This window comes from Pelecanus crispus, chromosome 8, assembly GCF_030463565.1.
Source record: "Pelecanus crispus isolate bPelCri1 chromosome 8, bPelCri1.pri, whole genome shotgun sequence".
NCBI lineage: Eukaryota > Metazoa > Chordata > Aves > Pelecaniformes > Pelecanidae > Pelecanus > Pelecanus crispus.
In genome coordinates this window covers 4,179,300-4,207,167 of record NC_134650.1, presented here as the reverse complement: position 1 = coordinate 4,207,167, position 27,868 = coordinate 4,179,300, and the positions used below count along the sequence as shown (strand labels likewise).

General features: G+C 42.6%; 1 protein-coding gene across 4 annotated transcripts in view; it reads left to right on the top strand.

Moving 5' to 3' along the window:
• The window catches only part of MACROH2A1 (macroH2A.1 histone), a 47,499-nt gene extending 31,604 nt beyond the window's left edge, over nt 1-15,895 (top strand). For all 4 annotated transcript variants that reach the window (XM_075714885.1, XM_075714884.1, XM_075714883.1 and 1 more), the window contains 4 exons: nt 1,507-1,606; nt 7,088-7,177; nt 10,392-10,566; nt 15,151-15,895. In XM_075714885.1, coding sequence (XP_075571000.1) covers nt 1,507-1,606; nt 7,088-7,177; nt 10,392-10,566; nt 15,151-15,316 — 531 coding nt within the window. In that variant the 3' untranslated portion in view covers nt 15,317-15,895. The remainder of the gene's footprint in view (nt 1-1,506; nt 1,607-7,087; nt 7,178-10,391; nt 10,567-15,150) is intronic.
• Nucleotides 15,896-27,868: the final 11,973 nt, after the last annotated feature.

The window sequence follows — 27,868 nt, the reverse complement described above, 5'->3', positions numbered from 1 at the left end:
GAACCCAGCGGGCTTTGGACTAGAAGGAAAGCCGGGTTTAACTGCAGCTGGCTTCAGGACTTGCATAAATGAATGAGAACTTTCTCTTTCATGGTTGCTTTCCATATTGCCTAATCAGCTAGCGAAACAATCATTTTAAATGCACATTGTAGATAGAAACGTAAGTTATAATGTAGATAATGTATATCCCCATATGAAAGAGCCTGCAAAATTTTTTGCACTTTAAAGTGTTTTAAGTTTTGGCAGTAAAAAACGTGGCGCATGTGAAAGCAGACTTCCCAACGTTGGCTACGAAGCAGTGTTACAAACCCCTGGTTACAAGCTTCCTCACGTACCTGTCAGCGTACTGCAGTTTTGACTTTTGCCAAGTTTGGCATTCGCATCAAATTGCCTCAATTTACACAGTTGTTTCTATGGTGTGGGTCACATACTCTGATGAGACACCCGGGCTGTCAGTAGTAAGTAAATTGTGCTACCACTTTACACCTCTAAGCACTTCCAAAAAAACATCCTCACTAGTGGCAGGATCAGTTTGTTGCCATTGCTGGTCTTTTCACTGACTTCTTATTTTATATACTAGTTCGTAAGTCTTGTTCAAAATGTCTTGCTAGAAGTTGAAATCTGCACTTCCTCATGTTTCATTAATTCTTTTTATTCTTTTAAGAGCACGTAGTGCAGATGTGAAGTGAAGCTGTAGATATCTGTGCTAACTTCCTCACTGACTGTATGCCCATGGAAAACCTTCTGATTTTGTGATGATTCAGACAGCAATCAAAAAGCATGCTTTAGATACTGGGGTCTTAATGAGAGGAGTTAATGGGCATTAATGGCTGGGGTTAAAATCTCTATTTTCATAAATGACAAAAGGAAGTAAAGCAAATAAAAGAAAAACTAGAAGCAATAAGCACATAATAGTGCCTGCCTGTGGTCCTTCGCCAGCCATTCACAAAGGCAGCAGAACTGTGCAAATGCAACCTGAAGTGCCTGCAATACAGAACGTGGTGACCGCTAATAAGGACAGAAAAAGAAACATGACCCCTTGTTAGGATGGAGGAATCGCTGGAGACAAGTGTGGGCTTTCTCAAAGATAGGCTCATGTTTGCTGGCTTAAAGAAGGAGGAGCAGCGTCTTTTATGCAGTTTCAGTGCTGAAGGGTCATGGCGCATTCCTGTAATTGATGCTTAAGAAATGATTAGGGTGTCCTTCGTCTATACTTTGAAGAGAAACAAATACCCTCTTATAATGGCAAAATAAGAATCCCAAACAGTGGTCAGCATAAAGCCAAAATAGAGCTTGTTAGTTCATGTCCTCCCAGTGTGAACAACGTTTGAGTCTTGTGTTTGAATTTTTTGGGGGTAATAACCCCCCTTTATGACCTGCCTTTTATTTTGCATATTTGTTTGCAGTGATGCTATCTCCATCTGTGTTGCAAAGCTCACTTTTCTGCAGCTTCTCTGTGATTTCCCAGCTGTCCTGTTATTTCCCACCTCATGCTTTTCTTTTCAGCTGAACCTTATTCACAGTGAAATCAGTAATTTAGCCGGCTTCGAGGTGGAGGCCATTATCAATCCCACCAATGCTGACATTGACCTTAAAGATGACCTAGGTAAATGGGGCATGGGTTGACACAACTAACGGTCACATGGAAATTATGGAACCCAGAATTTACTCTCTAGGGCTTCATACATTTAATAAGAGCAGAAATTCAAATCTTGCAGGTTCTGTTTTGTGGAAGAACTATATTCAAAATACTTTTTCACCAAATCTGACTATTGCTAGTCTTCAAGTTGATTTCAGTTAAAACAAATCATTTAAATTCTTTTCCATAATGATCATATGTGACTGTTAGCTATTTTGGGGGGTTTCTTATTTGGATACTTTGAGGACTAAAATACTTTTTTGTCAGGTTGTTTTCAAAATAAGCAGTTTCTCCATTCTAACTGCAATCTTGGGGTTTTTTTCTGATGCTCAGAGTAGGCATAAAATTTTTCAAGAGGAACGATTACATAATTAACTATCCCCCGATCTTTCCTACCTTGATTTCATGTTTAATTCAGTCAAATAATTTGTTTCCATTATGCTTCAATTACTCCCTGTCACTTTTGCATTCAGTTGAAAACAAACAGTGATATTATACCAACAGTGAACTTGTAGATGCTCTATAGATGGTGTATCGCTTTTAAAGCTTCTATCTTGTTCCAGACTGAAAAAAAAAATTAAAAACCCTCCTTCAACAGAAGTCTGTTCTTTAGCAAAAGGAAAAGAAAAATTAACTGTCATGCATTATATACTACATTCCCTTCTTATCTGTTTACACCTGCTGCTGTCTTTTTGTTAAACTTCCTTAATGGAACCCGACCCATAATTCTTCTGCTACTGCATTTCCTATGGGAATGTACACAAGTAATTTAACAAGAAAAAGATTTAAGAAGGCTAATTTTAAAATTAGCCTTTCTCAGAAGTATGTATACTTTCACAAGTGTCTCAGCCATTCCAACACAATTAGAAAATATGCCTTACCTTTAAAATACAAGAACAATCATTTATATTTTTGAAGCAAATTCAGTACAACCCTGTCTGCAAATACGTGGTTTCCTCCACGTGAAGGAGACTGTCATTTTTAGCAACAAAATGATGAATTACTCTACATATGAAGACTAGCGCCTGTCAGCTTATTGATGCTGGCAAAATGGAGAAACTAGTTATTTTGTTTGGCTTGATGATCCTGAATTTCTTTTTTTTTTAAACAGATTCCATATTTTAGTGTCATGCTCTGTGGGGAACTGGTTGTTCTAGGTTTCTGCAAAGTGAAATGGGGTATTAGCTGATTTTAAAGCTTTGGAAATGATCTCATGTGATTGCTCTGACTTGTCATTTTAACATTTATTTGATCATGTCATACTCAATATTCCTCCTCCTGTTCCCTACACCCCTTTCTCTACACACACCTGCACACACAACTCAGCATACTCCTTTGGCGCAAGGTTTGGAGATGTAAAGGTAGGAAAATATGGACGTTGGTACATGTGTAAATGTAGAGCCTGTGCTGGGTCTCTGTCCAACGTGGTTGATATACATCTGTTTACCTGTTGTAGTTGCAAGTTGTACAGGCTGACATTGCCACGATCGACAGTGATGCTGTCGTTCACCCGACAAACTCTGACTTCTACACCGGTGGTGAAGTAGGTAATGGAAAGTTCAGTGCTGCGGAGTTTGTATGTGTGTGCATGGTCAATCAGCAGCCACAAGCTTGTTGTAGCTATGCAGATTTGCATTCATTTCTCACTTCCAGCAGTCCTGACTGATAATCAAATGAAATGACTAATTGCGAACTCAGTAGGCATTTTTGATTTTTATCACCAAATCAGACTTTCAGAAGTAACAATAGAATGCACTGCCAAAATTTGAAGTGCAGGAACAGTACGTTCAAATGCAGGCATGTGACTAAGGAAAATGAATTACCGCATGGTTTGCTTGGCATGTTCAATGCCTGTTTTGAATATGGTTTGGGTCTTGATCTTTAGATTTCTAACCAGTTCCAGTACACTCTCTCCATGCCAAGTTTCAGATGTTCGCATCTGACATGCTGGATCTAGCCCATCTGTACTTTCTGAGCTCTTTAGATTGGTTAGTTTTTTCATATGTTACCTTATGGACCGATTACCTTCGTAGCCCTGCTCAACGGTCCTCACGCCCACAAGCACACGGCTAGCGACGCTACATACGTTTTTCAGGCGGTCAGTGAGAGAAGGCATGATAGAAAACATGACGGATGTCTTAATTCAGTACCTTAAGTGTCCCCTGAGTAACTCTTTATCTTAATAATACCCCTCTCTGCGTACAGTATTTTGAAGGATTTTGTAAAAGGGTAGCAGTACTTTAACTGAACTGCCTTGGTAATTTGAGAAGGCAAATCAGAATTTGGGCTGAATACAGAAGTTGCTGGTACGGGTGATGACCCACCATGCTTAAAAATACCCTCACCTGATCCCAGCCTCTGTTCTGCAGCTCCCCATAACCTCCTCATCGCTACGCGAATGGCCTCCCTCCGCACCTGTGGCCCCGTTTCAGTAGTACCGGCTTGGAGGGACAGGCGTCCTGCCGCAGAGCTGGCGTGTTCTACAACACCTGCTTTTTCTGAAGCGGCTACTTTCCGAGTAACACGCAGGCGAAAGTAGCTCCGTATAGCCTGTTGGAGCAGGAACAGCTGTGACTTGGCTGGCTAAACATTATGCAGAGACATTAAACTAAAAGTGCCGTAATACCCTGTACCTGAAGAATATGCTTCTAAAGTCTGTCAGACTCATTTTGCTAATGTGCTTGTCTCCTACCCTTGGACAAAGAAATGCTTTACCCTGCAAAGAAAATTGTGTCTCGAAGCTGCACTGCTTGTTCCTTAGTGTAGGTTCCTGTTGCCTCTGACTGCTGTAAGAAAGAATAGAAGTGCACAAATGCTTAGCTTCCAATGATTAACTTTTACCCATCTAAAATTTTTTTTATTTTATTTTTGTTGGTTTTTTCCCTAACAATTTAAATGTACTGGGGGCTTACCCTGAGAATTTTAGAGCCTAAATTTCTGCTAACGCTGTTTTCAACACTGATACCAATGCCTGCTTGGAAAGCATGAGATAATGATCTTATTCTCATGGGAGTGACACATATTTATGCCTGTGAGCAAATAAGCTACTAACCTTGAAGCTGTGAAGCAAGACTTCCATCAAGAAACTTGGTAATGTAGAAATGTGGAAAACAGTTAAACACAGTCTGTCCTTTCCCAGATGAAGCCGATTTACAACATAGTTCTGAAATATAATTTCAATATAAACCCTCACTATTAATCAGAAGAACATGATTGAGGAGTAAAGGCAGAAAACCTCACTGATTCATACCAAATACTTCTGCTCTTCTTTGTACCAGATCTGCAAGAAGAGAGCTCAGTGAAGTAAACTGACAGGGTTGTTCATTGCTTTTAATTATAAATTAATTCCCAGTAGAAGGGAAAAAGCTGATCCTTCTGGATTGAATTAAACCAAACTAGGCTAAATTCCATTAAATGTACAGCAGCTTTGCAATGGCAAAGAAATGACCTACTTAATAGATCTTTTCTGTTCCTAGGTTGTGCACAAGGCTTGATTATGTTTCCCCTTGAAACGAGAGAAATTAAGGATTATGAATGTCATGGGTTTTAGGACTGATCTGAGTTCATGGACTCAAGGGGAATATAATTGGAATATATACAAATATAAATAGGAACGGTATGGAAGTACATACAACAAGAACGTAACTAGAATGGAAGACTCTTTCTTTCCCTCCCCGTCCCTTCTCCATCAGAGTGATTTTGTAAGGCGCTGGTGTCGGCCGCGTCTGCGAGACTGGTTCAGCAAAGGGCGCTGCGCATCCTCCTGCCCAGCGTAGTGCTGCCTTTGAAGGCACCTCAGCTCGGGGGCCGATCTCCTTTCCCAGCGCGCTCTCCTAAGACACCTTGCTGCTGCAAATAAAGCCGTTACCGTCTTTTCTAAGAGAGTGGTAAGATGGTGCCTTCCACTCAGTTGCACTGGGATAGGCAACTTTGAGTTTCAGAAAATTCTTAGTGAGGAGTTTGTCTGAATAAACTCAGATCGAAGTATTTATATAAAAAAAGCTCGACTGAGCACAAAGAGCAAATTACACTCTGACCTACACAGCCTGACCTTGCAATCCAGCTTTTGGCAAACACCCGCTGTGAATTGGTTATGAAAAAAGCAAAAGAAAAGGCATACTTCTTTTTTATTGTCCTCGGCTTTTGTACCCCAAAAGCAATAAACTGCCGATAGCAAAATAGAGGCAGGGTCACAGAGTCAGTTCTTGAATGAACAAACAAATGCATTGTTTTCAACTTCTAAGCTTCATTTTGGAAGAAATTTAGCAATGGTGTCAAAACAAAAGCATCTTGCAGTCCTCTTAATTCTTAGAGCTATAACCCTATTTAGTAAACCGAATCTTGGAGGAGGGGCTCTGCTTCCTTGAGCATACAGTATGTGCACTTCCATCAGAAAATGATGCGTTTTTTCTTTCTTCATCAGTGGAAGTAAGGGGTTCACCAAATAAATGTCTAGATCTTTAGAGATCCTAGTTCTGAATTTTTGGAAATCGGTTTTCAAAGTTATATCTCAAATCGGAGCCTTTATCATATCACTGCTTTTTACTTATCTACCTTTATAATTAATATGCATAGTGCAAAAATTATGTGGGATGCTTATGTAGTTAGGAAAATGCTTTCTTGGGCTGTTGTTTTTTGTTTTTTTTAATATTAATATTTAAAACCAGAGCTGCAAAATAAGATCTAAACCATTTCATGATGGACTGCCTTTGTAAACAGCATACCTTTTGGTTGCCCTGAAACGCTGCACAGCTCTTCTCCTCCCAGAATGACTTTGTCCAGCTCCTTAGCTGTAGTTAGAGAAGTTCATTGGAGGAATATGTTCCTTAGGGATTCTCCTTATTTCTGAGGCTCTTCCTCTTGGTTAAAGGTGGCTCAACAAGCTGGGCAGTTACCAAGTAAAGCAGCCCGCTGCACTCACGAGACTGTTTCATTCCTGGTGCCACCTGTTGGGGTCAGGGACCAAGATCAGGTGAGTTTCAAATTCTTATTGTGGCAAATGGCTCTTTAAAACAATTTGTAAGAGAGAGGGGAAATGAATCTCAGGGGAAGGAATGGTGAACCTTCAACCGCTCTTGAGCTAGCACATTCTTCTGGAACACTTCACACTAACAGATGCTCGTGATGAGGAAGGAGGTAGGGATGTCATGTCAGATGTTTTGACTTTAAAATCAGAGTCTGAGAATGTTAGCAAGGGATACCGATGTGAGGTTTTGGGGTTGTTAGGGTTGTCGTCGTCTTTGGTTTTTTCTTCTTTTTGTTGTTGTTGTTGTTGTTTTTAATGACTAGCTAATTCTGAAGTCCCAAAAGGTTTAGATCTTACTTTGCAGTCCCCAAAAAATGTTTGGGCAGAAAACTCTAGAATGATGTAATAAAAAATAATGATGAGTCGCATGTCTGCTGTGGAAACCTGGGATCGGAGGAGTAAAATAACAATTCTCTGTTCAGGGAGCACTTTGGAAAAGAAAGGCGGCAAGGAGTTTGTGGAAGCTGTCATTGAGCTTCGCAAAAAGAACGGGCCGTTGGACATAGCTGGAGGTGAGGTTCTGCGCTTCGGAAACCTGCAAACAAAACAGCGCGGGCGCTGGCTTCGCCACCGCCGGCGATCCTCGCTGCAGCCAGCCGGCCAGGCTCCTTTCGTACAGCGCTTGGGTTCACGCTGTCTGCAGACAACTTTTACGGGTTACACGATATCTGTATTCTCCAAAGTTAAAATACACACGTTGCATCTTAAGTAACCGTTACCAAAGCATCTAGGAAACGGTGTAGTGATGTAATATTACAAGTAAAATCACTCTGTACACAGGTACACGCATACCCAACAACTGTTGGTTATTAAGGGCACAGTTCAGAAGAGCAATTAATTAGACGCTTATTTTTCGGAACAGTTGAGGCCAACTCTGTTAAACATCTGCTTTGCTGAAGTGCCGCTGACTTTCACTGAACTTAAGCACATGCTTAGAGTTAAGCATCTGCTTGGGTACTTTGTTTAATCAGTGCCAAAATCATCACTGTAAAAGCTTATGACTTTTTGATGCCTAGTTATCAAAATTTATGTAATATCTGAGAAAAATCTACTATATGAGTAATAAAGTTTGGTAATAACGATATATAATTTTACACCATCTGTGAAATTGCTGATACATGTTGTTCATATAGAAGGCTGATTCTGCCATCTGTGTTTATGCTATAAAAATAAATACAGTGTGCACAGTTTTGTAAACGAATTCTGACTAAAGCTGAAGAGGAGATGTAAGACTTCAGCTCTGACAGGAAAAATTACAACTGTTTACTTCTGGTGCTTAATACGCCTTTCCCCCCCGCCTTGCTTTTTAAATTTTTTTAATAGGTTTTTCTTGGAATTCTTGTTCTGCAAAAATATGTAGATTCAATTGCTTTTTTTTTTTTTTTTGCTTGCTTCTGTACAGTATTCTTTATCAGCCCAGACCAAACAGCTTACAAATAGACTGCAATTTGGAGAGAGAAGATTTTTTTTTTTCTCAGCCGTCAGTGAATCCCTCAGATCTGAGGGCTGCTTGGCAGCCTTACCCCGTGGGGAGCTCTGCACCTCACTGGCAGAAGCTGGCTGTTGGGGACTTGTTGGAGGACTAGAGAGGAATTGGTACACATCAGTTTTGCAATCATATGGATATCCAGTTTTCAGATTTCTCAGTTATATGGGTATCCCTTTAATCTACCAACAGCCAGGATCCTTACCTGGAATGTAATTGTAACAAGCGCAGAACGTGTCCGTGGTTCTGTCTGTCTTTTTTTACAACAAAAGCATAACTTACTTCCCCTTTCAGAGCATTTGCGTTTGAAGTAAGGGACAACTGCTCTTGGTAATTAACAGTTGTCCTCAACAGAATCCTCATGAGTTAATTAATGACTACCCTAGAAAACACTCCCCGAGAAGTATTAAAGTTGGTGATGCGTATCAATACAGTATTTTATTCTTTCAGGATGAAGATATTAGCCATGTCTCACATCTGACTAGAGATATGTCAGCTGCTTTTAATAGATTTTTCTTGGATTTATGTTGTATTCTGAATCTGCCAACATTTTAGTTGCACACTATGACAAATTAGCGTTGCCTAATACTGAGGCTATTCAACATGTTGAGACTCTACAAACCCGTAAGAACATAAATGCTTGTGCTTCCCTTGTCCTTCAAAATGTACTCTTCTGTTTAACCTCTGGTCAGAATGCCATATGACAAAGTCTATTTTCTCTTTCCTGCAGCAGCTACAGGATAGTATCCATATGTGATGATTGTGCTCCAAGAGTTATTTCTACTATGCTTAAATAACAAAATACCTCATAAGCATTGCAGAATGGAGTAGAGGATTTCTGGCCTCTGAGCACCTTTACAAACCTGATTTTTGGGGCTTTCTTAATTATTGGTAATTTTTTTATTGTTTTTGAAGACATAAGCTGCCATTTTATACCTACACTTTCGTGGCTGTGTATGATTATATCCCAAAGCGTGTGTGTTTGGGGGCTGACTCTTTATGAAGGTTCAGCGTATGCTCTTGTGAGATTTCAACTAGCTGTTTTTATTCCCTCAGCTTGTGATTAGGGTGGGTTTTTTTCCCTCTTTTTTTCTTTTTTTCTTTTTTTTTTTTTTTTAAACAAACCAAAGTTACAAGTTTTTAATTGCAACCACAGACCTCTGTGTTCAGAAATGGCGGTGATCCTCTTATCCTGTTTCCTGGCAGGCAGAGCGCAGTCTGTTGCTCTCTGATGGGAAGTGGTGAACCCAGAATGTGTTCTCCTGCTGCAAGAAGGCCTCTTGTCTGGAGAATCCCTGGCTGGCAGTAGTTTGTAGGCAGGCTGCGCTGCAACCTCTTAGTCCCCACACATCCGCGATAGTATCATGGTGATAATACACATTTAGCATGGTAAAAATTCTTCTCCGTTTCTTTATACATACAAGGCCTTGCCTGTTGGTATATAAACAGTGTGAATCAAACATTGTGAATCTATAAATGCATCCTCTCCAACCATCTGTCAAGAATGGATGAAAGAGATAAACTAAAACCAGCGTTGTTTAAGTGGTCTTGGATGACCCATCCACAAAAAAGCTCAAATAAGACCAGGCCCAAAGTGTTGAGAGCACACAAAAAGTCGTCTTTACAGTTACTCTGAAACAAAGCTGGAAATAAAGCAGAAATCTTAATTCATCTCTTTCCTGGCCTTCCTTACCAGTTTGCAGAGCGCTGATAGTTCTGAACTGATCCAGTTTGGGCTGCAGTGTGATCAGAAGCTAGCTAAACAAACTGGGTATTTAGCAGGAGCAGCTGAAGGTCACACAAGCGATAACTCTGTGTGACTGTCTAGCATCCTGATACTTACTGTAGCTCTGCAATAAACTGAACCAAAGCAAGATCATCCCGTGAACGGGTTTGCATTCTAACAGATTACTTTGCCTTTCTCCTTACACGTTACGCAAGTTTGCACAACCCCCGATATAAATGTGTTTCCTTTGATGTCAGCCATGAATTCTTGCTCTCTCTAAAACAAGCTCAATTATAGCTATGATTTATAAATTACCACAGCAAAGTGCAGCTGGAAATGGGAAATACAAAGTCTCTGTAATCATGTTGTTATATTTTAAGGCTGTGTGATTTGTAATCTAAAACATTGACAGGGGCTAAAGGAACATCTGTCAATTGCTATTCTAATCACATATGCACTCTTTTAATCCTAAGGAGAGGAAAGCAATTAATGTTTCACTTTCGGTTCTTCCTAGCTGTTGTCAGTGCTGGCCATGGATTGCCCGCGAAATTTGTGATCCACTGTAACAGCCCAGGCTGGGGCTCAGACAAATGCGAGGAGCTGCTGGAAAAGACGGTGAAGAACTGCTTGGCCCTGGCTGATGAAAAGAAGCTGAAATCAATTGCATTTCCTTCAATTGGCAGTGGCAGGTAAGGCTGTTACGCAAACCCGATGCCGAATAGGTCACGTTTTCTAAGTGCCATCTCGTGTTCCAGTCCCTTCTGATGTACAAACCCCATTGCTACAATGCTGACCTTATTCTTGTTCGTTTAGATCAGTTCCCTGAATTAAATGTTTCTTCTAGGTCCATTCAAGCTGTGCATGGAGCCTGCAGTATTCTCCTGAATCCTAGTTCAGCTTTGGCAGGTCTAGTAGTGATCCCTGCAGGGTCTTAAAGCATGCAAATAGGTTAAAGAGCACAAAATGAACTCTTTAAGAGGATATTAAAGGACTTTCTCAATTTGTTCATATAAATTGGGGCTGTGGAAGAGAACGTGAAGAAAAGGGATCTATTATACCTAGGTTTAGTGCATAATTAAACTTACTGAATACATGTCTTAGGATGGCCAGAAAATGTGGCTTAGCATTTGTTTAAGCAGCAAACCTGAAGTGGAGTTCTCAGGATTTGCAGAGTCACTTCAAGCTTTCACCCAAAATTGTAAGCTGAGTTCCATGCAGTTTACATCATGGAACTCTTTCATAAAAAAAAAAAGGCCTTAAAAGCCTTTGCCAAGGTTTTTGAAAACCAGTCTAAAGTTAAGGTCCTTTGGCTTTGTGCAGGGTGCTCAGTGCCTTGGGAAGTTGGATCACGTTCGTAAGAGTCTAAATACGGACTACGCTTTTAACGTGAGGCTCTTGGGTTTGGGGTGGGGAGGGAGGTTTGGAACACTTGGCCCGTAATGATGGCTCAGTATGAAGACCAACGGCCAAATCTAGGCTGAATTACACAGTTGTGTATTTAACCCTGAACGACTGCCCCCTTTGAATTTGCCATGAAAGAAGTTGGCTGACGCACAGCAAGAATGTTCTTCCCATTGTGCCGTGTTGCAACATTAGATTAATTCCTGCATATTCTGTGGGCTAGGGCTGGAAGTGCTCTTTGAGCTTTTGGGTGAATGACACTGAAGAAATAGAAGTTTCACTAGGATAATAAATTTAAGCGACTTGCATCAGACAGAGTTCCAAATAAGGTTAATTTGCCTGGGTGTCACTTTAAGGAGGTTAAGGTGAGCAAACGTTGTGGAACGGTAGAGAAATGCAGTGGAGGGTTCATACTAACCCATTGAATTAGCTGCCAGGTTCACAGGCTAGTCAGTACAAATTGCAGCTCTGACTTGCTGTTTAGGAGAAACTGTATTTCTCCACGGACCATGGAGCGACTATGGAATCAGTTACGTAGGTGCCTAAAGCCCTGCTATGTAAAGTGTCTTCCACGGAGCCCTTTCTTTCCTGGATAGCTCCCAGCAAAGAACCGTTCCCAACCCTTGTTGCGAAGTAGTTGATTGGTGTTGGAAGGTGGTGAAACCCTGAATAATCATGAGATTCACATTCTGTTATGAAATCTGATTACTGACAGGCAAGATCTGTGGCTAAGTTCTCAGCTTGGCACATGCACGTCACTCTCACTCAAGCCAGCTGAAGTGCTGCTTTTAAAAGATGGGGAGGAATCAAGAGGCCGTGAGAAATATATAAGGTTGTATATTTTCCCTTTTTTCTCTCAATGAGAGGTATTCAAGCATAAATTCATTTTGGAGAGAGCAGAATATATCCTGACAATACTTTTTACTTGTTTTTATGAAGTCAGAAGCGTTAAAACAAAATAAAAGTAAAGCTTTCAAAGACAACAAATGCCAAAGACACCACATGTATGCAGCTATTCTAGTACAGACATCTGTCAAGCAGACGTCACCCAATAAACCCACATAAACAGCTTCATTCTCTTTTATAGTTGAGGAATGGGATTACATGAGGGCAGTTCAAATAAATCACGGGGGGAAATAAAATAGCATACTTGTAGCATTCAGTGGGCCAGATGCTCAGCTACGGCCAGCTTGCGGGAAGCACGAGCTGGGTGCTGCACAAAGGTAGCCTGGAGTTCGGTCTGGTAGGGCCAGCAGGAGAACAGGGAAAAGGGAGTTAGGGATTGAACATAAAATCGTCCTCGGAGCAGGGATTTCATTCTGAGGCTCTGACTTTGATCTGAATTGACACTAGCTTGGCTGAAGTCTCAGACTGCCTTTTCACAAGACTTTAACTCGGAGCAGCAGATCAACACAAGAGGCTTCTGTTTCTCACAGCCCACACATGGCCATCGGGGCAGCACCTGTCTTCTGATTTTTCTGTTCCATCTCTTTCCTTTCTTTTGGAAGATTGGTCTTAAACAATTTCCTTTAATCGGCTTCCCTTTGTGCGTGCCTCCCTTTGACCAGGCTGCTCTTCTTTCATTTGCCCTGTTGTGACCACCTTGCTGGAACCCTGCTGAAGTGGAAGTCGTACGACTTCTGAGTCCCCTGCAAGCCATTCAGGAACGGCGTGTACCTTATTTTGATGCTGGCCTGCGTGACAATTCCTGCTCAGGAGCAAAATTCCTCAAAGATCTGTTCAATATATGCCAGGATGCAGCATTCCTAAGTAACTAGCGAGTGATCAGATGTGGAGGCATGCTGAGTCTGTGTCTTCCTCTATGTAAGCCGACAGTAGGAAGTAGCTCCTATGTCAAAACTGTGCTCTCGGTTGAGCAACTTGTCACAGCTGATTCTCCCTGATCAGCTCATTTGGCTTTGGAAGCGCACAAGGTTTTTTCACGATGCTTTTTCCTTTTTTTTTTTTTTTTCTTCCTTAATAAAAGAAAAAATTGGGCATTTTCAGAAAAGAAAGAAACAGCATGAGCTATTTCATGTCATCATTTTTGAAATATCACAAGCATTATCTTCAGGCAGCATGTATAACATCACATTACAGGCAGCACTACCACTGAATTGCTCTCGGAGTATATTTTATGGTAAGGTAATGCGCAGTAAGCGGGCCGTGACACAGGCGGTTGCCTTTCTCATTTTCTGTCTTGCAGCATGTAATAAGAGGGCGAGTACAACAGCCTTTTATTATCAGTTTGGTGCTTCAGTGAGCAAACGCTAAGTGATGTTGCACCTGTGAGTGCCAGAGGTGAATTTAGCCCGGCTTCTTCGAATTGCTGAGCAAACTCCCGAGAAAGTGTGTAATCTGTAAATTATTAGCAGTATTAATAGTACACACTTTATAACAGGCAGTGTTGACCATTGTCTGTCTGTAAGCGCGTGTCAAGCAACCAGGTGATGTTCAATGGGCTCTTTCAAATCGCCTTCGGGTCCTACGCGTAACGGAGTGATCGTGTCCCATCGCCTGCAGGCTGAGTGCTGCCATGCGCTTCCCCGCGGCTCGGGGGTGCTCAGACATCGGCTAGGGCAAAACCACAGGCCGGGTGGGTGGCAGTACTTCGTGAGTAACGTGGCACAAAATCCACAAAATCTTAGGGCACGTTCAAAGTAGTTGCCAGGTGTAATTTCAGGAGTTTGCCGCGACCTGTAAAACTCACAGTTCAGGTCAGAGCTTTTGTTCAGACCATTCTACTTGTGCTTGACCTGTTTTAAGATTAGGTGAAACTTTCAGACAAGGGCTGCTAGATAAAAAGGTGACAAAGCTTGTAAGAAGGGTTCCCAGATTAGACACTGAACTTTGAAATTCAGTCATGCACAGTTTTGTCATCTGAGAAAGCAGCAAGGTTTGTGCCATTTGTCTGTGGCTTCTCCAGAAGAAGGAGGCGGGAGCCTCTTCTGCAGGCATTACTAGAGGAGCAGAAAGGCCTCTGGTTTTCAAATCTCTCCAGCTGATACCAAGCAGATGTCTTTCAAGATATTTTTCTTAGGACTGTGCTTACATTGAGTCAGCCTGTAATTAGAAAGGATATACGGCGTGTTGGAAGTGTTGCTGAGGTTGGCGTAGAAAAGCCATCGAGTCCCTTAAGTCTGCCCTCAGCCCTGACACAGCTCCCTTGGCTTCCCAAGCCCAGGAGAGTTAGGCGGGCCCCATCCGGACAAGGCTCACGGTGGCCCGGCAGAGCAGACTTGCTCACCTTCGCTCAGCCCGCTTCACTTTCTCTCCCCCATTTGAAATGGTAAGGGTGTTGCCAGTGTTGTTTCTCACTACCAAACTGCTAAACCCATTCTCTCTTCCTTTTCAGCCTGCAGCAAGGCTGTACAAGTAACTTTTAAAATTTTGTGCTATATTATTCACCATTAACAGTGGAAAAACCATTTTCTACTTTGTGTCTTTTCATGCTTCACTTTCTATATCAAGTTCTCAATCCCTTTTTATTTTTCTTTAACAATTCGTTTGCTTTCAGGATGGGTTTGACTCTGCAACTCTTAGCGTATGCACTGCTTTCCTGGACACTTCAGGCTGACCGGCCATTGGTTTACTTGTCTGTTAAATGAGAATAAATGCCCCATCAGATATTGTAAGGTTCAACCCATTAATGCGTGCCGACTCTGTATTCGTATTTTGGGAACGCTTTTCTTCTCTTTGAACATTTTAAGTCTAAACAAACAAGTTTGTAGCTTCTAATTTGGAGCATAAATACTGGCTTTGTAGCTTTGTTTCCCGTGCTGCGCTAGAGAAAAGAGTGAGCATCCCCTGCAACATTATACCAGCAAAAGCTTCTTCAGCAAGTCACGATTTTCTTTTTTTGTCTCTCCTAGAAATGGCTTCCCAAAGCAAACGGCTGCTCAGCTGATCCTGAAAGCCATCTCCAGCTATTTTGTGTCAACAATGTCCTCTTCAATCAAGACGGTGTACTTCGTGCTCTTCGACAGTGAGAGTATAGGGATATACGTGCAGGAAATGGCCAAACTAGACGCCAACTAAGCCTAGAAAGCGACACTACCAGCCCCCTCTTCTGCCCATCGTCCTCCCCAAACCCTTAACTCATTGTGAAGCAGAGCAGCCCTTATTTTAAATTTTGCTCATCTAGGGGAATAAAGGTGGGGTTTTTGTTGGGGTTTTTTTTTTGTTTTGTTTTGGGGCGGGCGTTTTGGTTTGTTTTTACTTTCTAAAATGTTTTATGTTGGCACTGATAGTTGGCATTACTGCTGTTAATGCACTGTATACCAGGCATCGTCTGAACTTAGTGTAATCTAGGAGATTTTATAGTTTTATTTTAATGAAGTATGGATTGAAGCAGAAAGCCGTTAGGAGTACGTAGTCTTTTACTTGTGAAAGAAACAGGCCGACCCTATTTTGTAACTGTGTTGTGGTGCTTTATCAATACATCGAGTGGCGTTCCTTTCATTTTTTAAAAGAACAGATGCTATAAACCTAATTTGTGTTTGTTTATTGTCTTAATGATAAATCTGGAAGAAAAAAACCACAGAAACCCTGTTGTCCTTAATTATATTTACAATTTTGAAATTGTGTGAATCGATTTAGTAAAATGTTTGAACTGTTGCTGTTGGTGTACTTGAATTAATTTTTCCCTTCAGCCTCCATTTTCTAAATTCTGAAAAGTTAGCTATGAGAGGGATGATGAAACACCAGATCTCAGCCAGTGGCCCGGAAAGGTGTTTGGAGATGCTGGGCCTCTTACGTGTGCTGGCTGGATGCGTGCGTGCCCCGTGACGCTCACAGCCGGATCTTTTTCCAGTGAGCGTTCAGACTTTCCAGTTGGTGCTTCAGATCTTCCTGTTCAGAGTCTGACTTAATTGGCTGTTTAGTTTGGGAGGTTGAAGCCTTTTAGATCAAGCAAGGCCTAGGATTTTTTGAACTGGTTCCAGTCATTTAATGTTAGCCTGTTTGAAGCCATTTTGTATTTTTTCCAAATATTTATGGGCCTGGTTTGTATTGGTTGCCATATCATTTGCACAGCTGAAATCCATACCGACATAAACCTTTACAGAAGCCACTTGGTTCTGTACTTTGAGAAAGAAGAGGTTACATGTTCAAAAGCTATCGCATATGAACGCTCGCTCTGAAGAGGAAGCTCTTCCTTTGAAGTCTTTAGCCTACTTTCTAGATAGTAAGCATACGTTTTCCGTCTCTGTTGAAACCTTCATTTGCTGATGAAAGAGTACTTCACGTCCACTCTGGATTGATCCAGCGCAATGAGTGGACTGAATCGGCCTGACTTTTCAGTAAGCTCAGGAATACCAAATACTAAAAATGCATAGCTTAAGCTCCTACAAGAGTTGGGTTTTTTTGTGTAGAAGTCGAGATACTTGCAGCTTTCAAGTGGACTGCTCTAGAGGAACAGCAGCAGCAGCAAAAACAGAAGACAAAATTTAAAACAACAGTGTTATTCTAAATAACCTACACAAAGTTAAAAGGAGAAGAGAATAAATTAATTTTGTGCCTCAAATACATAAGGTGCTTGACCATACTATGGGCTCAAACTTAACATTTTTAAATGGCCAAAATGCATCCGGTGTCATTCTTCAGAGACAGCCATTCAAGTGGCACTAAATGAAATAAGGTGCAGTACTTTAGCATTTAATTGTGAAGTGTGTGTCACTGCAGTTGCATTGATTCTTACAGTTAAAGAAAACTGAAACTGCACTTTCCACAAATTTCACTAGGTGTCACTAAAAGGATTGAAAAATAGAAAAAAAAAAAAAAAAGCATGGGTGAGCAGGTACCTGAGGAAACAGTGTGAGAAGGGCTCTAATTTTTTTCAGCAGAGAAGGGGATTTTTAACACAGAAGGAATGCGCACATCAAAACAAGCGTACAGAGGACATCTGCTTGGTCTTTTTGCACTGTAGAAGTTACTATACTGTATAAAGTCTCACTTTTTAAAGTCTCAAAATATTAATGTCAGCAACAGAAAAAAGAAAAAAAAGTGTTTGTCCACAAGTGTTTTCAAAGTGGTGAAAAGTACAGCCTCCAATGGCATTTAATAAATATTTTACACTGTTACACCATGCCAGGAGGGCCAACTTTGGTCTTTCAACTAAAGAATCACAAAGCAAACTGCATTGTAATTCAAATCACATGGACTTGCTTCTCCTGGTCTCACATCTCATCTGCTTATTCAGCTGCCGGCTCCATAAGTAGCTCTGTTGATTTCATCGGGATTGCTTGCGACATGCCACTTGCGATGTGCCATTTGCTTTGTTCGGATTCAAGTCCTTTTCCAAAAAAAAAAAAAAAAAAAAACCAAATAAAAAAAGTCATGAACACAGAATCATAGAATGCTTTGGGTTGGAAGGGACATCTCCCACCTGCTGAGAATTTGAGCTCTCGGCACCATGTCCCAGTGTGATCAAAAACAGTTATCAAGGATTTTTTTATATTGCCTTGAAAAAGGAAATTGCTCTGCTTCCTTCAGTTCTTGTTCTAACTCATAACCACGGCCCACGCCTTGCTCCTGTGTAAAATCATTTGTAGCATTGAAGCTGGTCTCACGGGCACATCACTGGATTCTCCTTCTGTACAAATGCCAGAGCATCCTCTTCTTTTCTTACTCATTCAAAAGCCCGTAAACCCTCAGCGTGTTCAAAGAATACTGCGATTCTGGTGCCTTGACCCAGCCTTTTCCACAAGCGACCTTGAACCTGCACAGCCGGTCCCCACCGCACTGGTAGCGTGGTGAATCTGCCTGGAGGAGGAGCGAGCAGCCTCCGACACGGCCCTGCCTCAGTCGGCGTTCACCCACATTTTCCCCAGCCCGAAGAATTCTGCTCCGATGTCCCAAGGTCCAGCAGGCTCTGTCAAGGAAGCCCAGAGATCCCAGCACAAGCTTGAACTCAGCCACGTGGGGCAGCCCGGGTAGATGAGGGCGTAGATTCAAGAACCTAAAAAGTAACTTATCAGGTTACACGCATAACAAGAAAAACAAAAGAAATTCCTGCTAACATGTGCGCAGCAGCCAGGACAACGTTACTTTGGGAATCTCCCTAGCATTTTGCTTGTTGTAGCTGAATGTGCAAGCTCCATTTGCGGAAAAAAAAAAAAAGTTAATCACACTTTGGGAAGGCCACCTATGGAAAGTCTCAGTAAAAGTGATTTCACAGCTTGTTCTCTTGTTGGTAAGTCCATTATGGATCTTACCTGAAAACAACGGTTAAAATAGACATTCTTGCTTTAACCGCTTCAATACTTTAAAAGGTTAAAAGCATTTTGCGGCCAATAGCATTTCCAGTTTGCCATTTCAAACGCTGCTCTACTGATATTCTGCTTTTAGTCCACTGACTTTTTCCACAGTAGGGGAGCAAATCCATTGTAATACTGTCCTTAGGGTGCACCAAATATGTGTAACTCTAGAAGTTCTCTCTGATTTTACAGCCTATCGTCCTCCCGGAGCTTTTCTCAGTCGAAGTTGTCATCCCGTCTGATTTGTTGAGCTGGTGTAATTACCCAGCCCCAGTCACGGTCAGGTTGCCAGGCTGGGCTGTAGCAGCAATTAGCTGCTGAGAGAAGCGTTACCGTGCCCCAGAGAGGAAGGAAGTAAAAATGTGAGTTTGGGGTCATTTTCCACCCCCCCCCCCCCCGAAGAGGAAGAGTTCATAACAACGCTGTAGCTCATCTGCCTCTTTGAATCCTTGTTTCCTGAAGTCCATTTTTTGTAAACCTGAAAAATGGGAGCAATGAATAGCAACATTTGTATAATCGTTATTTTTCTAAAACAATTTGGGAAGGGCAGATTGTGCTAACACTAATGCAGATGTGTCTCCCAGATGATTAGCGCACTGAGGGACAGGTCAGACTTCCAGCCTCATGTTACATTCCACTGAAATCAGCCCTCCATGGTTCATAATTAATTTAAGAGTCAGCAACAAATTCCGCTGCATTTCCTTCAGCTCCTTTCTGGATGGTGACTTTTTGGAAGTTTGGATTTAGTGTTTCAGCGAATTCAGAGGTACACCACCGTGCAACAGAGATGGGGGCGTCGGTAAAAGTAAAGGTGGCCGGGCAAGGACAAGTCCTGATGGGAGGCACAGAAATCTGGTTAAGACTTTGCCCATTCTGATCCCCATTTGCGGCTGGGGGACCCCATTGCCCCCCACTTTCCGCCACGCAGCAAGCCACAGGCTCAGAGGTCTTAGGTCTTCCACTGTTCCTTTTGTCATCAGTATTTAAACTTTCAGGATAACAAAGAACAAATAATTGCTCAAGACTAGTAAATGGTGGATTTATTTTTTTAAAAGAATCTAAATTTAGATGAATAAATCTTAAACCATCTGGAAAATGACCACTAATGCAGCTGCCTGTGTACTAAATATGGTCCCTCCCCATCAGCGTACTTCATTGCCTCACGGGCAGCGCTGATTGCCGGTGGGTACCGAGTTCAAACCATCGCTTCTTCCACCTAAAGAGGCTGGGGCCTCACTGCCCACATCCCCACCCCGAAGGCGGCGGCCACCTTCACACCTCACTGTTACGAGTGTGCTCCCAAACTCATCCCCTGGGTGAGGAGCAAGGCCTGCTGGCAAGGTCACCCTGGAAGAGGTCCCATTTTCTGGCCATTAGGACATGCCAGTGTTTTACAGCACTTTACAAAGAGAGGTCTGACATCTGGTGAGGATGGGGGGTTTCCGCATAATGCTTCGTTTAGTTGGTTATTTCCAGATTACATTGGATTTCCATTTGCTGCATGTACATTTTCACAGAAATGCCTGCAGCTAGCATCTTTGAGTGGTGTTACAACCCCAAACGTCAGCCACAAGATGCCCAGGCTGTTACTTTCCAAGCCCACGTTCAGTTGCTCCTTCACCCTTTTTGTCCCCCCAGGTATTGATCATTCTTCCCACAGACTAATTAGCGCTCCAATCATCTATCGAATGATGTCCCTCCTCTGCTACAAATTGAGAGGGCATTGCATAGGCTCCCTCTGAACTATCACACTGCAGAAATACAACAGGCGGCACGGTAACGAAGCATCAGAACATCTGTTCTCCAGAGATTTGTCATGAACAAATGCTTCCATGTACAAGATTTCATCATAATTATAAAATGTCATTCAAGGGCTCATTAGGAGCGGCATCAACAGAATTATAAGCACAATATGAAAATATAAAAGGATAAGTATTAATAGCTAGATGAGAGAGCTTGTAACCTTTCAGCCTCCAAATGTTCTAAGGAAGAGTCAGTAAACGGCTGCTTTATTGTACAAGTGCGAGAAAGACTGGAATCAGACTCATTAGGTGTGAGCAAAGCACTTTTAGAAATGTTTTTTTCAGTAAAAAGGGGAATTGGGAACCTTTCTGTTTGTCAACTGTCCAAAAAACAGAGTGCATACATCCAATAACCTGAGAGATTAAGAATTTGGAGAAAGGGCCCCAAAAGGGAAAATAACACCGCACAGACAAAACATGGGTACTGTACGCAGGCTGAAACAGCATTAGCCAAACAGGCAAAAGTTTGCCAAAAAATAAGGCTCTGACTTCCAAGCATTCATTCACACCAAGTTTTTGTGAGCTCCTTTCCCCTTGATGCTAGCTAAAATTGGGTTTTCTAGCCTGAAAAACAGCATTGACGGGAGCTGCGGGTGCCCAGGTACTCGACACTCAGGTCTGTAGCCTGTGGTAAGCAGGCACATACTCTGCTCTATGGTGGTTTTACAGAGGACAGTAATAGCTAGAGTTGTAACAGCAACTCCGAGGGAGCAGCATAATTGATAGGCCTGAGGAGCACAGGTAAGTAGAAGGATTGTATTTATATCCCTGGCGTGAAACCCAACGGGAACCGGGCTATTGCACACTGGCTAAAGGGCTTGAAAATTGCCACCGATTCCTTTTTGTGCCGAGTTCTTCAGAGATTTAGTTCATTCCTCCATAGAATCCTACTTAATGCCTCCACAACTCATGTTTAACCATTATCACTAGCAACCCGCCCATAAATGCTTCTTCCTTGTCAGATTCCACGCACAGGAATCAAGGGGAGATGATACCACCGTTTCCTAATACAAAGGAAGGAGCGACAAGGTTTCGCAGCGCAGCCTATGAAATCCCAACTCTTCCATGCTTTTTTTTTTTTTACCAGCCTGGTTAACGGAAGAAATTTGATATTTTTGTACCTTGAAATGACTAGCCTTCTTAGGCTTAGGAGAATAAATTAAAGTTGAGCCAAAGTATGCCTCAGCTGCAGCGATGGGCAGATTGATTTGCTTTCCATCTGGGAGATTAAATTCCACTGCCAAAAAAATGGCACCGGCATAATTAGCTGTCAGTCAAGTTGCAAAAAGACAGACTATGTGGGATAATTGAAAGCCCTGCAGCTTCTCATTACATACTACAGTAGCCCTATTTGCAAATTTCCACCTTGAGAAGGTTCTCCGAACACGGTCAGGATTGTACTTATTCCTCCTGGCACATTCTTCTGAAGTGAAACAGGAGTATTGCGCAGGGATGGATTCGTTTTAAGTAACTTTCGCTTAACCTAAATTGGTTACAATATATTTGTCAACAGCCCCTGACAGCTCCGCTAGGCTTTAATTGCAAGCAAATCCAAACAGCTAGAAGGAAATGGTAGGTCTTCAACTCCAGTTATGCCCAGGAGACATCTTTATAGGCAGAAAAATCCCCTCCCTGCTTTTTGCTTTCTTTTCTCTCCATGCACTATCCCTCCCTCATGAATTCTCCGATTCAGCAAATTGTAATTCATAATTAACCCATCAGTATGCCATATTACAAACACGTACGTTTCATAAAATAATCACCTTTATTCGCCTCCCCCATTTCATGAGGCTTGAGCATGCTTCAGCGATCGCTGCGTGTACAGGAAAGCTTAGGGGAGACCAAGTAGCTCTGACGGTCAGCCCAAGCCTTGCTGAAGGCTGTGGGGTCATCTTGGCAACGGGGCAAGAGGCAAAAAGGGCCATAAGAGTAAAATACGTTACAGCTTTCATCCTAAAACCATAGGGAATATGTAAAATAGATTTTTCTTCTGAGGAGAATGGGAGCCAGCACTGACTGCAGTCTTCTTTTGGGGTGAGGTGTGCTTTCTGTCACTCTTCCCCAATAACTTCCTTACTCACCGAGACTCACCGAGAAAACAAGAGAGACTTGGATCCACCGCCAATTCCCCAGTTTTTAAACAAGAAACCATTACTGCCGGCTCTGGCTGAATGCCTCGGCCATCCTTTGCTCTTCCAGGGGAGGAGGCAACTCTGTCGCTTGCCTTACAGCTGGGCGTTACCTGATCGCGTCTGCGCTAATTGTGCTTTTATGACTCCGAGGTGGGAGGGGATGGAAGAGATTTTGTGGGCTTCGCCTGCTTTTGGCAGCTTCAAAGTTCTCCAAAGCAGAAAAATTACTGCTTCCCACGGAAGAGGGAGCCAGTGTCACACCTCCCACATGGCTCCAAAACCTCCAAGCTAATAAAGCCCAGCCTAACACACTAATAACTCTTCTTAAACCAGAGCTTTCGTTATAAAGTGTAATTTATGTTCACCTTTAAGAGCACTAGAAACCTGAGCCCTCTTACAGGCAGGGATTTGCCTCTTGCCTCCCTGCAGCACTTCCTCGAAGCCGGGAGTGTTTCCAGACCTGACAGGACTCACTGGTGTGAACTGGGAGGCAAACTGGGACTAGAACAGGTGGTTCATAAAATGGCTGAAGCCGAGTAACTAGCTTGCTGCTGCGATGTGGCAGAAGACTGGCTTGGCACAAAAGAGCAAGAGAGAAACTGCAGAAAACAGTGTGAAACTATTTCTGATTATTCAGGCTCCATCAGAAATATAAACACAACACTCGCCTCCTGCGTCTAGAGGGAGCAAGTCAGGATTTAGTACACAGCCAGGTCTCATGCTGGCTTATTCTCGTGTATGTTCGGAAAGGGAAAATTGCCTCTCTTGTCTGTGCACAATGCCCCTTTATGATTTATTAGACAGTCCTCCTTTTTTGCCTCAATTACTCACTTCAAAAGGAGGTGGAAATGGGACATTCCTAGCCCTAATACTAAATGCATGTAGTCAATAAAAAAGAAAAAACGCTGAAGAATGTTTAAAGGGAGGGTGCTTAAGTTATTGCAGCCCTTGGGAGCATTAATGTATGTGCCAACAAGTTACTGTATGTGGCTTTAACATGCTTATTTATTCTGCTGCGCAATAAAACTCTGTCTTAAATAGTGCCAAAACCTGTTTGCCATGGCAACCCCTCATCACACATGTGTTCCAGTAGTACTTACAAGCACCTTCTTAAAGAGAAATACACAGCAGGATGAATGGCTTGTGACCTTCGGGGCATTTTACGAAGTTTTAAGCACCCAAGTAAATATTACTTTAGACCAAAATATTTCTTCCAGGTTTTTTTTTTTTCTTTTTGAGTAACTTTAAGCAGTGAAGTAAAGCTTGTTCCTTGCTCCCTTTTCTCCAAGTGGAGCTCTAATGACTTGGACAAAGCACAGAGCCTGGCTTTTCCCTGGCAGGTCTCAGGTGTTGGCTGGGGAAGCATGGTAGGAATCAGCTGGTCTTCTATAGTTTCAAGTGCGCTGCAGCTATTCCTAGTATAATTAGTCATCCTTTGTACTGGCACGGGAAAATAGATGTTCTCCCTCCTCCCATCCGCACTAAATGTTTGCTCAGTCTAGCCACCGGCCTTTAAATCCAAGTGTGCACGTGTCCATAATAAAGCCACATAATACTAATGTTACACTTCACAGTTCTGCAAGTGCCCAGCCCAGGAAAGGGTTTGATTCTGCGTTCTTTTTCTACTGCTTCATTTACTGCTCTGCCTTAAGACTGGAAAGACAAGCTCATTTCCCACAGCATGGGGAGATGAACCCACGGAGCCTAGCAGCAAATTGCGTTAAGTGGAGTAGGTACGGGTTAGCCTGCTAAACCATCCTCCAGCTACAGGACTGTGCAGTGCAGGAATTCCTGTTGGAAACCAGGTTCATAGAAACATAGAATCGTTTAAGTTCGAAAAGACCTTTAAGATCATCCAGTCCGACCATTAACCTCACACTACCAAGTCCACCACTAAACCAATTCAGGGGAGAGTAGCAACCCCCACACCTCCTGGCTTGGTGGCTGGATCATTTATAATGAAAGTAAAAACCAGGAACCATTAAGGTTGGAAAGGACCTCCAAGATAATCAGTCCAACCATCAACCCAACACCACCATGCCCACTAAACCATGTCCCGAAGTGCCACATCTGCCCGTTTTTTGAACACTTCCAGAGATGGGGACTCCACCACCTCTCTGGGCAGCCTGTTCCAATGCTTGACCTCCCTTTCCGTGAAGAAATTTTTCCTAATATCCAACCTAAACCTCCCTGGATGCAGCTTGAGCCCATTTTCTGTCATCCTATCACTTGTTACTTGGGAGAAGAGACCAACACCCACCTCACTACACCCTCCTTTCAGGTAGTTGCAGAGAGCAATAAGGTCTCCCCTCAGCCTCCTCTTCTCCAGTCTAAACAACCCCAGCTCCCTCAGCCGCTCCTCATAAAGCCTGTGCTCCAGACCCTTCCCCAGCTCCGTTGCCCTTCTCTGAACATGCAACTCGAACACGTTCCTTGGATTGCTCCCCTCTTAGCTGTCTGAGCACAACAGCTCAGCTAGGCACAGCACTAAATGGAGGAGCAGTTCCACAGCCTTTCCAGATACAAATTCCCAGGGGCTCAACAAGCAAAGCCTGATTGATAGTGGCCATCTTTTTTTATTATCGGCAGCTGCTTGTGCTGCCAGTGCATCTGTTGTGCACAAGCAGCGGCAGTGGAAGGAGCAGCCAGGCAGGTTCTGCCCAGGGAGCAGGGTTGCCTCCAGGAAGGCTTAGTTGCCAGGAGTTACCCCATCTGCCCTTTCCTTCTCACCTACTTCCTTTTGCTGGGTTCACACTCCTTTCCTTCCCTTTTCATTTCAAAGAGCATTTATTTAATATTTCCCAAACTCACAGGCCTGTACAAGTTGATGCTGCACCTTTACTCCCCAGGTTTGGGGAGGGCAGGGCTGGGTCTGCAGCCCAGCACTCCACAAGCTCGGGTGGCTGAGGCCAGCAGATATTCCCAAGGGAACCTCCCGAGCAGCCACTCCCCAGCAGCTGCAAGGACCCCACATCTCAGCACAGCCTGAAAAACCCTCTCAGTGCCCGAGGAGGATTCCCAGGAGATCCCCACCATCACTGGAGACACTGCCTAGGTGTGAGTCCATCCCCGAGGGACGTGCCCACCTCACTGGACTCTACTAATAAGATTGCTGGGGGGAAATTAGAGGTATTTTAGTCCTCTGGCATCGTATCACGAATTTCTCCACAAGTAAGTTCAGTTTAATCCTTACGAGAAAGATATCTCTGAACATTATCAGCCTCTCCTGGGCCATGCACTTTCCCTAGAGCTGACAAACTCCCCTCACTCCATCGCCCACCACAATCCCCAGACCCGCTGCAGACTGCGGTGGAGGGAGGGGGCTGGCCCCAGCCAGGCATAGGGAACGTTACCAGAAATGGTTGGAGAGACATTCCTTCTTGCAGCCAGGTCCAGAGAAAGAGATCTCTCCAGCACCCGGGAGAGAAATCCTAGAAAGCACCAAAAAACAGTTGTTTTAAAAATAAATAGATGTATATAAAGCAAGAAAAGAAAACAGTGTATTCCTAATGCTCCATTATTAACGGTGCTCAGTAAGGGATTTTCTGCTTTGCTGGAGCATGTAACAGGCTTAAATAAGAATCCCTATCAGAACGCAACTTTGTAATTATGCAGATAACATTTTGTTCTTGTAATCACAACATAAGTGCTCACAAACTGCATTGGTTACACATTTCTGTAAGAGATGGCTCTCAGCTTGCACTTCAAGAAAGCTCACAAGCACGTCACCTTGACAGCCTACTAACCATTTAAGACTCCTAGCATTTAGTAGTGTTGTCCTGTTGTTTTTAGCGAGGCTTTCAGCTACTCGTTCCTGGCACGATTCCTGAAGCAGTTGTGCCAGGGATGAATGCTGATTTCCTAGCCCCATGCTATTTAGTTAACCATTCTATGATTTCAGCACGAGCTCAGGAGCATCCTTTTGATGCTCAGTGAAGCCTGTAGAAAGAGACCTGTTTTCAAACACTTCAGTTTTGCTCTTTATCTCCCAAAACAACAATACCACTCCTAATAAAAACATGCAGGTGAAATATCCTGCCTTTTTTCTTTCTTTCCTCTGAGACAGATCATGTTTGTGATCTCAGTGGCCAACATGGAATAGAAACACAGCACTTGCATGGCTGCAAATATAAGTGACAGGATGCAACTTAAAATTTCCAAATGTGCAGAAACAAAGTGTAACACCTCTGTAGAGTAAATGATTCTTTCTGGTAAACTGTGACCTGCTTCTGTGCTATTGCAGCAAATGTGTGGTTTACTACTCTGGCAGTGGGATCGATCCCTTCCCCAGTAAGTGTTGTAAACACATTCGTTGCTGGAGAGCTGATTTTGGATCAGCTCCGTGCAAGTTAAAATTTGTGCTGAAATGTCCTATTAGTCCTATTATGACCACTTCTGTCATGTCTTGCAGCTTCCTAACTCCCAACTGGAACCCATCTTGAAATTATAGTGGTGTCATCAGTTTAGAACAACATATAAAGTTAAGTTTATTGAGCTGCAATTTTGCAGTGCATTTGCAAAATTCAGAAAATATGTTAATGTGTTATTTCTCCTAAACGCAGGCACTGAAAACACACACTGATCTACTTCTGCATGTGTTTACAATTATTTCTGTACATTACCGTGTCCAAATAGCTGTTAGAAAAATTTCCAAGCTAGTGTATATATGTTTAGTTTTACTCAAATTCCCATAAACGCATAAGAAATCTCTGCTGCCTAGAGACTTTTGAAAATGTAGCTTTAACTGGAATCAAATATCATGAGTGATACCTATTACTGCATCCTACTTGCCTATTCCATTATAACTTGGAGGCATCGCAATATTTTGTGTCATTACATAGCGCTGGAGGCATGAAAACTCTCCAGGCTGATTAACATCTTAAAATTTCTCACACTAAAGCACCTAATCCATTGGAAAGGACTGTTAGGTCTCGGCTGATCATTCATTTGTCTCATTGAAACCCTATGACTCCATTTTAAGAGCTTTTTTATAGACTCGTATAAAGGAGAAAGTGAACTTTTTAACATGTTTGCACTCCACTAAGTCAATACACATAAAAAGAAGTACAACCGGGGTTCCTACATGGATATATGGCCCAGAAGTGCTAAGCTGGTAAAGAGATACAGCTACTAGTTAGGCAAGAGATTAACTTTTTGATTTCTTTTTCTTCACTTTGCTAACTTCTTCCTAGAGAAGCAAGGAGCATCCAGGAATGTGACAGTGGGATGACGCAGATCCCAGACTTGCCAGACATTTTACCCAGTAAATTCATATGTGATTTTTTCCCCCCCCGCCCTAAATTATTCTCTTGGAATAGTCCACGTTACTCTGGTTATCGTTTTGCTGTTGCTTATCTGTCCTTTAAATGCCAGTCCAAACCCAACAGCATTCAGCAGGAT